At 43.8% G+C, this 16,256-nt stretch overlaps 1 protein-coding gene across 1 annotated transcript in view; it reads right to left on the minus strand.

Moving 5' to 3' along the window:
• Nucleotides 1-16,256, minus strand: part of ITK (IL2 inducible T cell kinase) — a 64,091-nt gene that overhangs the window by 36,221 nt on the left and 11,614 nt on the right. The window contains exons 2-5 of the mRNA XM_060006833.2: nt 8,281-8,385; nt 6,712-6,793; nt 3,992-4,120; nt 19-59 (exon numbers count right to left, since the gene is read on the minus strand). Of these exons, the coding sequence (XP_059862816.1) occupies nt 19-59; nt 3,992-4,120; nt 6,712-6,793; nt 8,281-8,385 (357 nt within the window). The remainder of the gene's footprint in view (nt 1-18; nt 60-3,991; nt 4,121-6,711; nt 6,794-8,280; nt 8,386-16,256) is intronic.

Consider the following 16,256-nt stretch of genomic DNA (forward strand, 5'->3'; position numbering starts at 1 on the left):
CCTCGTGCTCTCACTCACCCTGTTGTCTTCAGGAGTAGGAGGAAGAGGCTTCTTTGAAGCTGAAACGAGAAAAACAGAAAAAGAAAATGAGCATGAAACCGAATGTGCCCAACTAAAGGTGAGCGGCAGGGGGCTTTTCAGAGAAAAGGGGCCCCAAAGAGAACAGCAGGAGGGGAGGATGAGACACGGGGCCTGGGTTTTTTCTCTTTCAGCCTGCTCGTTCCCAATCTTGTTTTCCAGGAGACACCAGAGACTTCCAGAAGCCAATATCTGGGCCCCTCTTCCTGTATCCCCAGGAAAAGCCTCGCCCAAAGGGGCTGACGTCGGTTCTCAGTGTGTGTCCTTCCCAGTGGGCATGGAGCCTTCCACGAAGGCTCCTCCACCTGTTAAACCAAGACTTGGAATTGGTGACTCAGGGGGACAGTGACTCACTGGTTTCCTGATGCCCCTGTGGGCTTGAGCAGGGGGTGGGTGAGGTGAGAGGTCATCGCGCTGCTCGTTGAGAGGGCTGGAATCCACTTTCAGTTACTTATCTTAAGGACTCCGAGTATTTGTTCTTGCTGACTCCCCCAGACAACACCCCAACACCCCGCTCTGTTTATCTCTGTGTCTCCATGGCTCCTTCTCTCTGTGTCTCTTTCTTCTTTCCTCCTTTCTCTTCTCTTCTTTCTCTCCCTTTCCCTCTCTCTTCCCTTTCATCTCTCCATCTGTGTCTCTCAGCATTTGTCCTTTGAGGCACTAAAAAAGGTCAAGCCTGGAATCAACGGACCTGAGTTGTGTGTCTGTGTGTCTGGGAGGATGTGTGATATGGGAGGCAGTGCCCAGGCTTCTGCTCAGTTCAAGGACTTCTTTAACAATTAGAGGTAAACAGGGAGTGGGCTGCATCTACAGGCGGCAAGCGCCTCATCTCTGCAGGGGGTTGACTTGGAGGTGGGCAGCCTGTGTCAGGGATGTAGTAAGAAGGGATTCACACATTGACACTGGAGCCCAACCCTTGTGCTAACTCCTTAAGCAAGGGCAGGATTGGGTATTGGGTGTGCAGTTAACAGAGAAGGAGACATACATAATAGGAAACATGGTTCCTATTCGGCACTCAGCTTGGAGCCAGGAGCCAGGTGCCCTAACCCCAGGTCCACCACACACAAGCTGTGTGGACTTGAGCCCGTTCCAGCCCTGAGCATTCTGTGCCTGGTCTCTCTTTCTTCTTCCTCTGGCCTTGCTCTTGCCTTTCTTCCTCCCTCTCTGGGTGAAGTTCATATGTGGTGCGATCGGGGCCAGTTCTGGTTGCAGACGTTAAGTGCTGCTGTGCGTTGGGTATAGCAGAGTCTGTTTAAAACTCAACCACCTCTGCTACTTCCCAGACAGACACACACATACTATCTCGGCTTCAGATTCTTCTGTCCACAAATGAGAAAGGCTCGGAGACACAATTACCATTTATTGCAAGCTCACTAAGTGCCTGCAGCTGTGCTAAGAGTTTTCCCCACCCACACTGAGTCTCCCAGCACCCCCACAAAGTAGCTACTTATTCTCATAATCCCCATTTTACAGATGAGGAGACAGGCACAGAGACTCAGAAAGGTTAAGTAACATATACGAAGTCACAGAGCAAGGACGTGAGGGGGCTGGGACTCACACCAGGTGTTTCTCATCCTGAAGCCCTGTGCTCTTAGACCCTGCTTGGTGCATGTGCCCAACACTGGAAATTCTACAAGCCTTCACTCAGAGTAGATGATCATGTGCTACGTGCCCAGTGCAGTGTGCTTCTTCGAAAGGCTGCTCTCGATTCTGTCAAAACTATGGTGCATGACGTTATTTAAACCAAGTCAGAAGAAGGGGAAGTGAGGACAGGCTCAGATGAGGAGATGGTGGTAGACTGCAACTCAAAAGCAGGAGCAGCAGCAGGGTGCAGTGGTTAGACCCTGGCTTCATGTGGGGAGGAAATACTGTCTGCCTTGGATAGGAACAGCCGCTACATGCATGGTGGAAATTGCAAAACAGAAACATAGTTTCAAAGAATTTCAGAATTGGAAATGGGCTTAGAGAATATTTCATCTTAGGACCCCTAAAACTTCCCCTTCCATTTTAGAGATGAGGATATTAGGGTCCTTTATGGCAAAGTGACCCATCCAAGGACCTACAGCAAGGTGCTGGCAGGAATTTGGAGACCACTCTGGCCTCGGAAAGAGCTTTCAGTCACTGAGGCAAGCCCACACCATCCTGTTCTTGTGGTTGATTCCACTTATATAAAACCTTCCACTTCTTTTTCGTGAGATACTAACCTTCATGAGGATGGTCCACAGGGCTAATGCAGGGGATCACTGACCTCTAAAACTAGGTAGATATTCTTCTGGGCCAAGGGAGTGGTAACCTTGAACTTTCTCTCCCAAGGTAGAGGGTGAGAAGTAGTTGTTTTAAAAGTGGCACTAGGGGGCTTCCCTGGTGGTGCAGTGGTTGAGGGTCCGCCTGCCGATGCGGGGGACGCAGGTTCGTGCCCCGGTCCGGGAAGATCCCACATGCCGCGGAGTGGCTGGGCCCATGAGCCATGGCCGCTGAGCCTGCGCGTCCGGAGCCTGTGCTCCGCAACGGTAGGGGCCACAACAGTGAGAGACCCGCGTACCGCAAAAAAAAAAAAAAAAAAAGTGGCACTAAGAGGCGCTGCAACTCAGGAAGCCGCAGAAAACCCAGCCACGTTTTACATTTAGCACATCCGCCTTGGGCTGTCAATCTGAGGTATTAGGTTTTAGTGCAAAAAAGGAACTGATTGATGAGAAAAGTTAAGTACGGTAAGAGAGGTTGAGAGGAGAGGGCTATGGAAGCAAACAGTCCACATGATCCGTCATTCCTAGTCAACAATGGCTTTGCAGAGCACCTCCTCGCTGTATGACCTTGAGCATGTTGAAGTCCTCAAGCCTCCTCTTTCTTTAACATCATACCATCTACCCCAGATGGTTATGAGGAATGAGAGTGTAATGTACGTAAAAGTGCATCAGAGTGGAGTTGCCCTTCACTGGGGGTTCAGGTCCCAAAGTCATCACATAAGATAAAATCGAGGTGCACTCCGATCTCTAGGACCTGGGTCTTTGACCTCAAAGGCCAAAACCCAATATCTTTTGTTTTTGCTGTGCAGTTAGGCTGTGGCCTCCTTTTCTCTGAGACTGTGGAGGTCAAGGGCAAGTAAGTAGAGGTGGGGAGAAGCCACACTGTAAAATGAGCGGTTGTTTCGGTTTTACTTTCTTCCCCCTGCAAGTGTATAGAATTCAACTTGTGTGATTGAACACATGTGATATGATGCCACTGTAATAGATAATACTATGTATCTCTAGGGCTGTCTCTACAACTTCAGATTTGAGTAGACTGTGGCAATCAAATTTCCTAACTTGAAGGTATAGTGGTGCTATTCAAACTTTACTGTGCACACAGATCTCCTGGGGATCTTATCTTGTTAAAATACAAATTCTTATCCAGTAAACCTAGGAGGGGGCCTAGTATTTGCATTTCTAACTAGCTTCCAGGTGATGTTGATGCCGCTGGTCTAAGAACCACACTTTGAGTAGCAAGGAGTTAAAAAGATATCGGCCTTGAGATGAAAAAACATCAACAGGGCTTCCCTGGTGGCGCAGTGGTTGGGAGTCCGCCTGCCGATGCAGGGGACACGGGTTCGTGCCCCGGTCCAGGAGGATCCCACATGCCGCGGAGCGGCTGGGCCCGTGAGCCATGGTCGCTGAGCCTGCGCGTCTGGAGCCTGTGCTCCGTGACGGGAGAGGCCACAACAGTGAGAGGCCCGCGTACCACAAAAAACAAACAAACAAAAAAAACATCAACAGACTGGTGGTAGAGGCGGATGATTGCCTTCTGAAAATTTTGAAATTGTGGACTTTTGCATTCAATCCTGGACACCCCTGGTGATGGGAAGCAAAGAGCCTTTCCTTCCTACTAGTAGAGAGGCCAGTCACTGTACGAAGAAGAAAGGGAATTCATAGTCACTTACCATTCTTGGTGGGATCATACTGGGCACAGCCCACAGCAAGCTTCTCCAGTTGAGCACAGCATCTCCATCTCCCGTCCATCCAGAAATTAGGATGATACTTGGGCACCAAACTGTTGTTATTTCTGGTTTCTGAAAGGGGTTGGCACCGGCAGAAGAGTTATTTCCAGGTCGGTCTATCAAGGGCCACCAACTTTATAATTCCTTGAGATTGACCCTGCTGTGTGAGCTTGCATGAGTATTGCCTAGAATAGTCAGAAAAATGGCCTTTTTTCCGGGCATATACATCTACGGAGGAGTGCATATTGAATCTAGGCATCAGCAGATCCGGGTTCTTATCCGGCTCTGCCTTGAGTTAGTTGTGTGTCCTCAGGTTGGGCAAAACCCTCATCAGAGCCCCAGTTCCCACTGTGCCGTGATGTTGTTAGACTGGGACCATGGGCCCCACACAAGTGCCTTAGGGAACTTAGGGAAGGCTGAATAGGTAGGATTCTCACCACTCCATTTCTCCCACCTTCAACTATAGCAACTTTGCTTTTATCCTTTCTAGATTTGTGGCTTTAAAGTCAGATTTTGGTACAGGAAAAAAGAGGCTTTCCTCCTAAGGAAAAAAAAAAGTAAAAAAAAACAGAGGACTAGACAGATGATCTCTAATGCTTCTTTCAGCTTTAACATCCTGTGAGTAAAACCCCTCCACCGAGGTAGAGCGGCCAATGAGCATAGTTGGGGCCCTTTTGGTTACTTCGTACTCTAGGGTTTGTTCTCTGCCCGTTGACTGTTAAACTTGAGAGCCCTTCCCAGTTTATCTGGCACGTGCCGTTTGGGACTCACAACAACCTTGGAAGAAGATAAGACTTGTATGTTTAGTCTCATTTTTCAGATAGAGGCATCGTGGCTCCCGAGATTTCAAATGGCTTGCCTACCCTCAGTCCCCACAGCTACTTAGATTAATATTTGAACCCAGTTCTCCTGCAAATCCAGGGCTTCAGGCTAAATGACAATAAAATAATATTAAATAATAATAATAGTAGGATGGATTGAGTTCTTTCTTTGGGTATGATTCCAAGTCATGTCCTAACACTTTTTTTTTTAACATCTTTATTGGCGTATAATTGCTTTACAATGGTGTGTTAGTTTCTGCTTTATAACAAAGTGAATCAACGTCCTAACACTTTTAATTCTCACAATAACCCTATGACTGCCTGTTTCTAGTCAGAATTTATAGCTGAGGAAATGGAGACACTGAAAAGTCAAGGAATTTGCCCAAGGTCACACACTAATAGTTGGCAGAGCTGGAATTTTCTCCTTAGCAGCCTGGCTCCACAGCTCATGTTCATAAACGCTGTGCTGGTTCTGATTATGCTGTCGGGAAGGCGAGTCCTAAGAAGTACCCTTACAATGATCTGAAAACCTTTAAGGCTAGTTGACATTTGTTGGGTTCTGACTATGGACCTGGATAGTCCCAAGGGCCTTACTCTTAGCAGCTCTGGAGGCAGGTGCTTTTGAAAAAATTTATTTATTAAAGTATAGTTGGGACTTCCCAGGTGGCGCAGTGGTTAAGAATCCTCCTGCCAACGCGTGGGACACGGGTTCGAGCCCTGGTCCGGGAAGCTCCCACATGCGGCGGAGCAACTAAGCCCGTGTGCCACAGCTACTGAAGCCTGTGCACCTAGAGCCCGTGCTCCTCAACAAGAGAAGCTACTGCAATGAGCAGCCCTTGCACAACAACAAAGAGTAGCCCCCGCTCGCTGCAACTAGAGAAAGCCTGCATGTAGCAACGAAGACCCAACGCAGCCAAAAATAAATAAATAAATAAATTTATTAAAAAAAAGTATAGTTGACTTACGATATTAGTTTCAGGTACACAAGATAGTGATTCAGTGTTTTTGTAGATTACATACCATACAAAGTTATTATAAAATAGTGACTATATTCCCTGTGCTGTACATTACATTCCTGTGACTTATTTATTTTATGACTGGTAGTTTGTACCTCTTAATCCCCTTCTTTTTTTTGCCTCTCCTCCCACCCCTCTCTGCTCTGGAGACTGCTAGTTTGTTCTCCGTTTATGTGAGTCTGTTTCTGTTTTGTTATATTCATTTGTTTTATTTTTTAGATTCCACATATAAGTGAAAACATACAGCATTTGTCTTTCTCTGTCTGACTTATTCTACTTAGCATAATACCAGGAGGCAGGTACTATTATTTTTATTCCCTCCTCCTCCCCTTGTTAAAAACAGATGGAGAAACTGAAGCACAGAGCAGTTGAGGAAGTTGCCCAAGCACACGTGGCTAGTGAGTGGCAGAGCCAGGATTCAAACCCAGGTCATCTAACTCAAAGGCCCATGCTCTTATTCTTCATACTATACGAGGGGTCAGCAGACTTTTTCTTAAAAGACTAGGTAGTAAATATTTTAGGTTTTGCTCACTAGCAGGCACAATTGATATATTATGGAGGTATTTACATAACCCTTTTAAATAGAACCATTAAAAAAAATGTAAAAACATCCTTATCTCAGACCTTTACAAAAGCAGGTGGCAGAGAGGATTTGCCTGACCCTGTACTATACTGGTTGTTACCCAAGTTGAAAACGTGGGACCCTCCACCAGCACCAAAAGGGAGAAATGTTTGACCATCAGCTGCCCTTTAGTCTATCACGGAACTCAAGCCTTCTAGAGAATCTAGGCATCTCAGGGATTCAATTGCACAGGAGGTTCATTACCTTCTTTAAGGGCCAGCACCCAGCGCTGCCGGCTCTCACGATCTGGAGCAAACACATACAGGAGGTAGTTGTCATGCACAACCTGGAAACACACACACACAGTTCAAGGTGAACAATGCAGCCAGAGGTGTATGACTGACAGCAGGCCCACCTGGCTTACTGGGCCAAGAGTGGGGTCTCAAGTTGTCATCAAAGGCAAACATTTGGGTAATTTAAGGACTAGTGTCCTTTTTATCCAGGAGTTTGGATGCTGTGGAGATACAGGGTGAAACTCCACAGCTCATCTTCGAATACATGTCACCAGTATGCCATCACTAAATTCAAATCGCTGGAGAAAAGAGTTCTCCACTTACCTAGATAGGACGTTTACTTCTCATATTAATTTTTCAGTGATTAAAAAAAATTCTGGCATATGAAAGAGTAAGATATTAGATGATAAATATATAATCGAGATTTTTAAAACTTCTTAATTTGAAATAAGACACCCAAGAATTTCCAAAGATAGTACAGAGTTCCTGTATACTTTTCACCCACTTTTCTCCAATGATAACATCTTACATAACATAGTATGTTTTTAAAACCAGGAAATTGACATTGAGCAAATACTATTAATGTACTACACATCTTTGAATTTCACCAGGCTTTTTTTTTTTTTCCATGCACTCATTTGTAATTGGAATTTTAATGATGGGAAAAATATGTGTTATTCCTTTTACTTTTGGTACTAAAAATTCCAAGTTGTAGAGGTCATATTTCTAGTAGGAAAAAAGTCCTTTTTTATGCCACATTAAAAAGTGGAATATTAACTCCTCAGATTGGTAAACATGAACAGTACCCTAGGATGTGCAAGAAGATATCCACTCTTTCAGAACCATAAATGTCAAGAGTGGTAACGAGATTTAGATGATGTCATGACCTAAAGACTAAATATACTCTCCACCAGCTCTGTCCAATAGAACTTTCTGCAGTGATGGAAATGTTCTAAAATCTCTGCTGTCCAATAAATTAGCCACTAGCCAAGTGTGGCTATTGAAGGTGTGAAAAGTTTATTCATTGAATGTGGCTTAGTGTGACTCAGGAGCTGATTAATATTGTGTAATTTAAATTAATTTACATTTAAATGTAAACATCTGCATGTGGCTACTGGCTACTGTATTGGACAGCACAACTCCATATAGTTCTCAGATTATAAAATCTGAGTCTTTTTACTCCAGGACCTCCAAGCAATTTATAACCAAGTATTGTAATCTGTTGTCCCAAGTCATGAGTAAACCACCCTTATGGAATATTAGGCTTGGGACCCTTGATAGCTTTTTTCCTCCCCCCAGGAGTAGAGTACTTAGGACTTTCCTTGAGGTGGGGAAGACATGAGGGAAAGGGAAATGAATGACAACTTTTTCAAGATTTTGTGGTTAATCTTTGTTGAATGAATGAATGCATCATCAGTTGAAAGAAAACAGCAATTTCTTCTGGGCTTGGTCTAAGTTCTAACCCTTGAACAGAGTCATCTCTGTCCCACCTTCTTGTACAATGACTGAGCATTTTAACCATTGTCCCTGATGCACTTACCTGAAATGGATATTTATAGTGGCATGGGATGATAATGTCACTTTTCACAATCTCGACACATTTGATTCGGGAAAGTTCAATGGAGCCCTTCAAAGTGCGCTTTTTCTGTGGGGAGAAAAAGCACATTCCATTTAAGGAAGAAGGAAGACAATATTTTTGTCCAGACTGCTTCTAGAAATACATTACTAGATAAGATCCACTGTAAACCAACCCTCCAAATATCCAGAAGCTTCTTAGCCCTCAGTGCCTGAGAAGAACACTCTGAGCGGACTTCTGGGAGAACATGTTATTTGAATCATCTTTTTGATGGAGTGACTGACTTCTGTTCATTGAGCCACTGTGCCTTATATCCCAGTTACCTTGTGACAAACAGCAGCATTTGCAGAACTTACAGCTGGGATGGGTAGTGCAATCTGTGGGAAACCACACATGTGCCAGTTTTTTTCTGCTTTGTACCTGTTCATGGCCTTATTAGCATAGTAAATGAGCTCAGGCCTGACCTGGTTGGTGACAAATACCTTTAGTGGCACCTTTCTTTTCTATATCTTCCTCCTCTGTGTCCCTTAGTTATCCATGATCTCACAATGGCGCCCCTGTAGGACATTCCTGACTCTGTAACTATCCCTTCTCCACACCCCCATTAAATTTTACTGGCCCCATGTCTCATTTCCTTGGAAGCTGCTAGATGTATTCCTTGATAACTAATTCACATGATGGTCTTTGTGATTTATAACCGTGTCACATGTTACCCATTTCTAAGGGTCCTCGTCCTTGGATCCCAGGGCATGTTAGGTTGGTAGATGATAAGGGTCCATAGAAGGCTAGTTAGGGAAAAGCTTTTGGAGAGCAGGAGCCTTTCACAGGTGCCTGGAATTAGGCTTCCATTGAGAATAGAGTTTAATTCAGTTATGGAACCGGTTGCAAAACAATTCATCTTAGCTTATCCTTAAGAAAGAGGTAGCACAGATGGTGGTGAATCAGGCACAAGGTTGGAAAGGGCTAGGGACAAAGTTGGGCTCTGCTTCTAACCAGCTCTGTGACCTTGGGTCATTCATCTACCTCCCTGCACTTCAGTTTCCACGTCTGAGAAGTGAGGATAATAATGCCTACCCTTTAAGTGTTGATTGCAGAATAAGATGGGAGTATGTAAACAAATGACCTGGCCTATGATATGTGCCCTCAATAAAGGGTACCCTCCTAGTGAAAGAGGTTAAAGAAGTCCTAAGTATGGCAAGAGAGTTGTGATATATGAGGGTACTTGGTGGGTATTTGGGAAGTATGACATCATCAAATTCTCCAGAAATGAGCTCAGGCTTTACTCACCACTTCTTGATACTCAGCCTAATGGCTAGCATTTGCTTTAGTAGATGAGGCACAGAATTGAGAGGAAAAAAATTCAAGATGTGAGAAGTACTCTTTATTGAATACAGGGAAGTTTTGTGGTATTTCCTTTTTTTAAATTTTCTTTCTGAAAACAAATTTATTCATTTTTGAAAGTACAAAATCTATCCATGTTCATTGTAACAAATAAAACAATATGGAGGTATGTTGAGAAAATATTTCTAGTATTTCAGTATCCTATCCTTCTCCACAACTCTGAGCTAGCCAAGGTTAACCATTTGGAATGTATTTATCTTTCCCACACATATTTATAGGATATATAATACGAAAATGAGCATCTCTTCCACATAGTGGTCTCCAGTGTGCTTTTGTAATCTCAGGATGTATTAAGAGGTCAGTCTTCCCTTAAAAACCTCTGAAAACATGTGCCCTTTGGACCCAAACTCTCTTCTCATTTAGAGTCTTTCATAGCTAGAAATACGTGTCCTGATCCTGCCCATAATCATAGTCTTTCTATGTAATAGTAATCTGTTTTCAAAAGCAGAAGAGCACAAGACAGCTGTCTTCTCAAAAACCATCTGCAGTTACAGGTGATAAACAGGGAGTCTGAGCTTTGAGGTTATCTTGGTTTTCAACCTCTGTTGGGTTATTTCCTTAGTAGCGTACATGGTAAAATGCAACAGAAGGTTCATGGCAGTAACAGGACCACTCTGTTTGCAGACATTTTTGTCACTGGAACTCCTGCATTCCTGAGGGTAAAGACCAGGACATCTGTTACCCTATCCCCCAAGCCTGGTGGCTGGTCCACCATGGGTGCCCAGTTAGGATGATATAAACGAAGGGTGCCGAGTTGGAAGGCAGCTTAGATAGTCTCAATCAGACTTAAGGCTAATGCGTTTAGCCATTCAGGAATATTTATTGAGGGCCAGCTCTGAGCCAGGTGGTGTTCTGGGTGCAGGAAATAGAGAGATGAACATGGTAGACCTTCTCATGGAGCTCTAGTCTAGCTGGGAAGGCAGACAATACACACAAGTGCTCTAAGGAGAATAGGACAGGTTGATGTGGTCAACTGGTGGTCAGGGCAGCCCTCACTGGAGACAGGGCATTTGAGAAGAGATCAGAAAGTCAATAAAGGAGCCAGATAAGAGAAGGCCTGGGAGAGTGAGCCCTGAGGTAGAGTAAACAGCAAGAGCAAAAGCCCTGGGGTAGAAACGTTCTGGATAAGTATCAGTTGTTAATAACCTGGGATCATCATAATCAGGGCATCAGGTGGACGTAAACAGTAACTGGAGTTGTGACTAGGGATACAAATTCTATGTGAAGTTCTAAAGCAGTGCTAACCCACAGAAACATAATGTGAGCCATATATGGAATTTAAAATTTTCTAGTAGCCACACTAAAAATAGCAAAAAGAAACAAGTACAATTAATTTTAAGAGCACAGTATTTTGTTTAACCCAGTATTTCTAAATATTATCATTTCCACATGTTATCAACATAAAAAAATTGAGAGCTATTATGTTTAAGGACTAAGACTTTGTGTATTTTACAAGATGTCTCAATTTGGATTCTCCACACTGCAAGTGATCAGTAGCCACACATGACTGGTGGCTACCTTATTAGGCAGTGTGGCTTCAAGATTTCCAGGGAAGATTTCTCTAAACTCGGGTGATCTTCTTTGACTTCTTAATATTCATTGAGTTCCAACATGGATTTTAAGGGACTGTCGGGTGAGCCTTCGGTGGAAATGGATTTCACACTCTATCATCAAAGTTCACTCTCAGCCCCAGAGGAGTGATCAGGTTCCCCCCTCACCATGCGTCCTGCTTGGTCAGTCTCTCTGACACCCTAAGGCCAGTTCTCCTCAGATCTCCAAAGATCTGCTACGTGGTAAATTGCAGGGTCAGCTGTGCCTTCCCCAAGCTGGGCAGGGGGGGACAGTCGGTCAGTGAGCTAAACACAGCTTTGTCTCTGGGAGATGGTGACTGCCTGTAATCATCCCAAACAACTGCGCTATTTCTGAAAAATGCCAGCGTAAAACCTTCCAAGGAAGCCACATGAAAGCCACCAGAGAAAGAGAGACACCAAGTAAAGCAGGTCCTCATTCTTCCTCTTTATTCCATCTGCACCCCTTGAGGTGAAGATCACAGAACTTCACTTGGCCTTGTCTCTTTTCTTGGCCACATTCAAAGCTGTCCTCATATGGCAAAGCTTCACCCTGGACATTTGATATATGTCAAACACAATCTAAAAAGATGCTGATGCCCACATATTTGTACAAGGAAAGCTTGTGCAAGTGGCTTTTATATCGCCTTTCTTTTTATGTTAATGTATCCTATGAAATAGAATTTTGGATTGTGACTTTTAAAGAAGGCAGGAAAAAACTAAAAGACCATAACATTGGGGAGCATTTCCTATACTTCAGGCACTCAACAGGCCATCTCATTTAATCACAGTCCTACAGAGTAGTATTCCCCCATTTTGCAGGTGAGGACATTGAGGTTCAGAGGGACCAAGTCTCTTTATAAGTGAGCATACAAGCTCAACTCTGTGACTCCAGAGCCTGAGTGATTAATGACTGCTTCATGGCTTTGCACCTGCCCTGACTTAAGGTAGGAGGCTTTCATTCCCCAAACCCAACGCTGAATAATCAATTGCATGACCAATTTCTGTAAGCCGTGACCCAGTGGAGATTTGTTTCTGCCCCATTTGGTTGTGAAATGCTTATGTTGGATTTCAAAGCGGTAGCCCAGAGCTCCCTCTTCGCCTTGGTGCCTTGGCTGCTCAGCTAGTCCAGCAGATACATCAGTAAGAAGCTGTGTGTCGGTTACCCATGAAAGAGGACATCTCCACCCTTCTGAAAAACAGTAGAACTTCAGCCTTCTCCTCCAGTGAGGCTGAGTGAGAGAGAAATGGAACTTTCATATCAGGCAAACCCATGTCTGTCTGACCAGCTGTGCAACCTCAGGCAAATGTCTCAACTTCTCTGTTGCCTTGTGGTTTTTTTTAAGTGGAAATAATACCTGTCCCTGAATCAGTGGGTTAACTTAGAGGATTTAAAAGATCTACATAAACGTACTAGCAAAAGAAAATCATTCAAATGATAAACCACCCACCCAAGTGTTACTTCCTTTCCTTTCCTTCTCCAAATGCTGCCCAAATATCAAGACCTCACTCTCTTGTCTTTATGTGTCCACATTTTCTTTGGGGTTTTCTTTCAGGTAAATATGTAACTGAGAAGCACCATTTGGGAGGACAACATTAATATTTAACTGGTGATCCTGGTGATTTTGACATTCCGGAGTTATTTGTTTACTTTGCCAATTATTTGTAAAACCAGAGCAAAACCTTGAAAGGGGCCTGTTGCCTGGTCTTCCCATCTGCGTCACATTTGCTCTCATTTTAGCAAATGTGGGGACTTTAGCTCTCTGCTTCCCTTCCCCCTCGCCCGTCAAAACTTCGCCCAAATAGTCATTCACCTAAGATTTAACTTCCTGAGAGCTTAAGGCTTGATTTGTTTCACAGGAGTTTGGATTAGGACAGGTATTAGAGACTTAAACCTAGAGGGAGATCTGATAATCAAATTTCAAGCATCAACTGGGAGAGTGTTTTTCAAAGGGAAGCAGTATTTTTCAAAGGGGAGCGATGCGTTTAAGACTTTCTCGGGGACTTCCCTAGTGGCGCAGTGGTTAAGAATCCACCTGCCAATGCAGGGAACACGGGTCCGAGCCCTGGTCTGGTAAGATCCCACATGCCGGAGCAACTAAGCCTGTGCATCACAACTACTGAGCCTGCACTCTAGAGTCCAAGAGCCACAACTACTGAAGCCCGCGTGCCTAGAGCCCGTGCTCCACAACAAGAGAAGCCACCGCAATGAGAAGCCCGCGCACCGCAACTAGAGAAAGCTGCGCACAGCAACAAAGACCCAACACAGCCAAAAATAATAAAATAATAAAAAAAGGCTTTCTCGGATCACACTGTAAAAGGAGCCACATGCTGCTTTTATCAGTTTCTTTAAGATTAGGAAATACTTTTGATGATTTTAAGCAGGCATTTTGAATATTTTGTTCATTGCTTCTTCTGGCGTGTGGTACAGCCAGCCATTGTACCAATCTGAAACGGCACAATGATGAAATCGAAATGAAGACTGATGTCATGTGAGGTGAAACTTCAGTGACTGACTTGGGGGCTGCTTTCGCCCACCCCTACCAGAATTCCGACTATCAGTTCTAAGACTGGTTTTAGGAGCTTTCCTGGATTCTAGTCCCATCCCCTCTGCAAAACATGCTGGAGGTAACCCACGAGTTCCCTCCCAGTCTCCCAATGCAGCTTTCTGTCTTTTATGGCAAAGGGAACCCTCATGCTGAAGGCGAGACAAGCAGAAATTCGGAACTTGGAAAAGTCATGGTTGGAATCCCTATGAGAACAAGTATTATTGGGCAAGTTGTCTCAGTTCTCTGGGCTTACTTCTCTTAGGTCTTCTGAATCATTTAGTTCTTGGGGAGCAGGGATGCTGCTGACAGCTGCAACTCAGGGTTATAATGACCTGAGCTACTTGGTACCTAATAAAGATGTGATCTCAATGGAAAAAACAGCGTCTTCTAGAACACCAGTGTAATTTGTAATTAGCTGTTGCTGGTTCTTCCCTCTCCCAGTCCATGTTCCCCTGGACCTACCCCCACTAAACTTTCAAGTTCTGGGAAGATCTGGAGCTAAGGTAGCAGGTTTCGAGGCACCTAGACTGACTTAAAGCCAGGAAACTATGATCCATCCCACACCTGCCTCCTTTTCTTTCCACAAGACCTTTTCGTCATGGCCGAACCAGAGTAAACTGGCTTTCCTCACCTCAGCTTTTCACACCTTGGTTTACGATGAGGCTGGTTGTGCTGTGGGGAAAACACTCAAGCTTCCCTTGAAGTCCACCATCTCATTAGTAGTAGCACCCTGACTACCTGAAAATAACAGGATTTTACTCACCCTCTCCCCACCTCCCCACAAAAACAAAAACAAAAAAAACAAGAAGAAAGAAAGAAAGAAAAGAAACAGGACTATACTCTCATACAGTTTCCAGACTCAATTTGGGATCCTCTATTAAAATTATGAATGTGTTTTCTCACAAGAAGCTATTAAGAGCAGATACCCCTGGGAGTAGTTCTGGGGTTTGAGAGTAGGAAGTAGAGAGACTTTCTTTTCACCTCATATCCTTCTATACTGTTTCACTATTTTACCATGAACGTGTATTTCTTTTATTGTACTTAAAAGCAGTTAACTAAAATAAATAAATACATTTCCCTTATAGGATTTATCCTATGGAAACATTTGTTTAAAATATAAAGAAGTAGGAAAATCCTTGTGGCATTATTTATTACACTGAAAAGTCTAGAGAAACCTAAATACCCACCAATAGACAAATGGTCAGATTAGTTATGGTTCATCTGTCTTGTGACCACTCTGTAGCCATCAACAAAGAGTAAAGCTGGTCTATACGGAGGGGAAAAATATATATATATATATATAAAATGTAAAAAGTAGGTTTAGAGGGCTTCCCGGGTGGCGCAGTGGTTGAGAGTCCGCCTGCCGATGTGGGGGACGCGGGTTCGTGCCCCGGTTCGGGAGGATCCCACATGCCGCGGAGCGGCTGGGCCCGTGAGCCATGGCCGCTGAGCCTGCGTGTCCGGAGCCTGTGCTCCGCAGTGGGAGAGGCCACAACAGTGAGAGGCCCGCTTACCGCAAAAAAAAAAAAAAAAAAAAAAAAAGTAGGTTTAGAACAATAGGTGGAGCATCATCTCATTTTTGGGAAAAGACATAATAAAATATATATTAATATGTTCAATAATCAAAGAAATACTACAAGAAGTAACACTGCTATACTGGTTCTCCCTTGTGGATGACACTATGGAAGACTTTTGCAAGGTAAGTTATATATTATTATAATATCTGAAGTTTTTGCCGTGAGCATGTAAATTTACTAAGCAGAAAAATAAAAATACTATTTTAAAGCAGTCACCCATTTTAAAAACACCACACTGTAATACGGGTTTGGCAGATGACTATGGGAGAGGGCCAAGTGGTACACATCAAATGCTGGGTGTGCAAAATGTCGCAGCTCTTTGCTTTTATAACCTCATGACCCCTTTAGCAGTCAGTGGCAGCCAGGCAGCACCTGCCGCCTGCTCTTCTGTATCCATGGAGGTTCCAGTTCATGACATTTCCTCTCCTGCTCTCCTTGAGTGCTAGTCATTTTCTTTATAGATTAATAAACAGCTCTGTGTGCTTTTATGTGGTGTATTTGTCTTAGAGGTGAAGCAACAATTCAGGAATAATTGCAGCCTAATTCTTCTTAGCAATGATATTAGTGATCTTAGCCTTAAAAAAGCATTGTTCGTTTAAATTTGCTTACAAAAGTGGGTAGAGAGAAAAGGACTTAATGTGGAAATTAAGAGCAAGAACTAAGTGGTACAGAGTAGACCCTGAAGGTGTCCTGCACATTTTCTCTCTCAGCATCTCTGGTCTTTGAATGCTCTTTCAAAGCCCTCCTTCTTTCCAATATAGGGCATATTAGATTTCGAATGAGTTTGAAAGAATGTATTTTTGAATCTACCTTTCGAGCACTGGTGATTCAGTAGCCAAAGTATA

The sequence above is a fragment of the Delphinus delphis genome, chromosome 3 (assembly GCF_949987515.2).
Source record: "Delphinus delphis chromosome 3, mDelDel1.2, whole genome shotgun sequence".
Taxonomy (NCBI): Eukaryota; Metazoa; Chordata; class Mammalia; order Artiodactyla; family Delphinidae; genus Delphinus; species Delphinus delphis.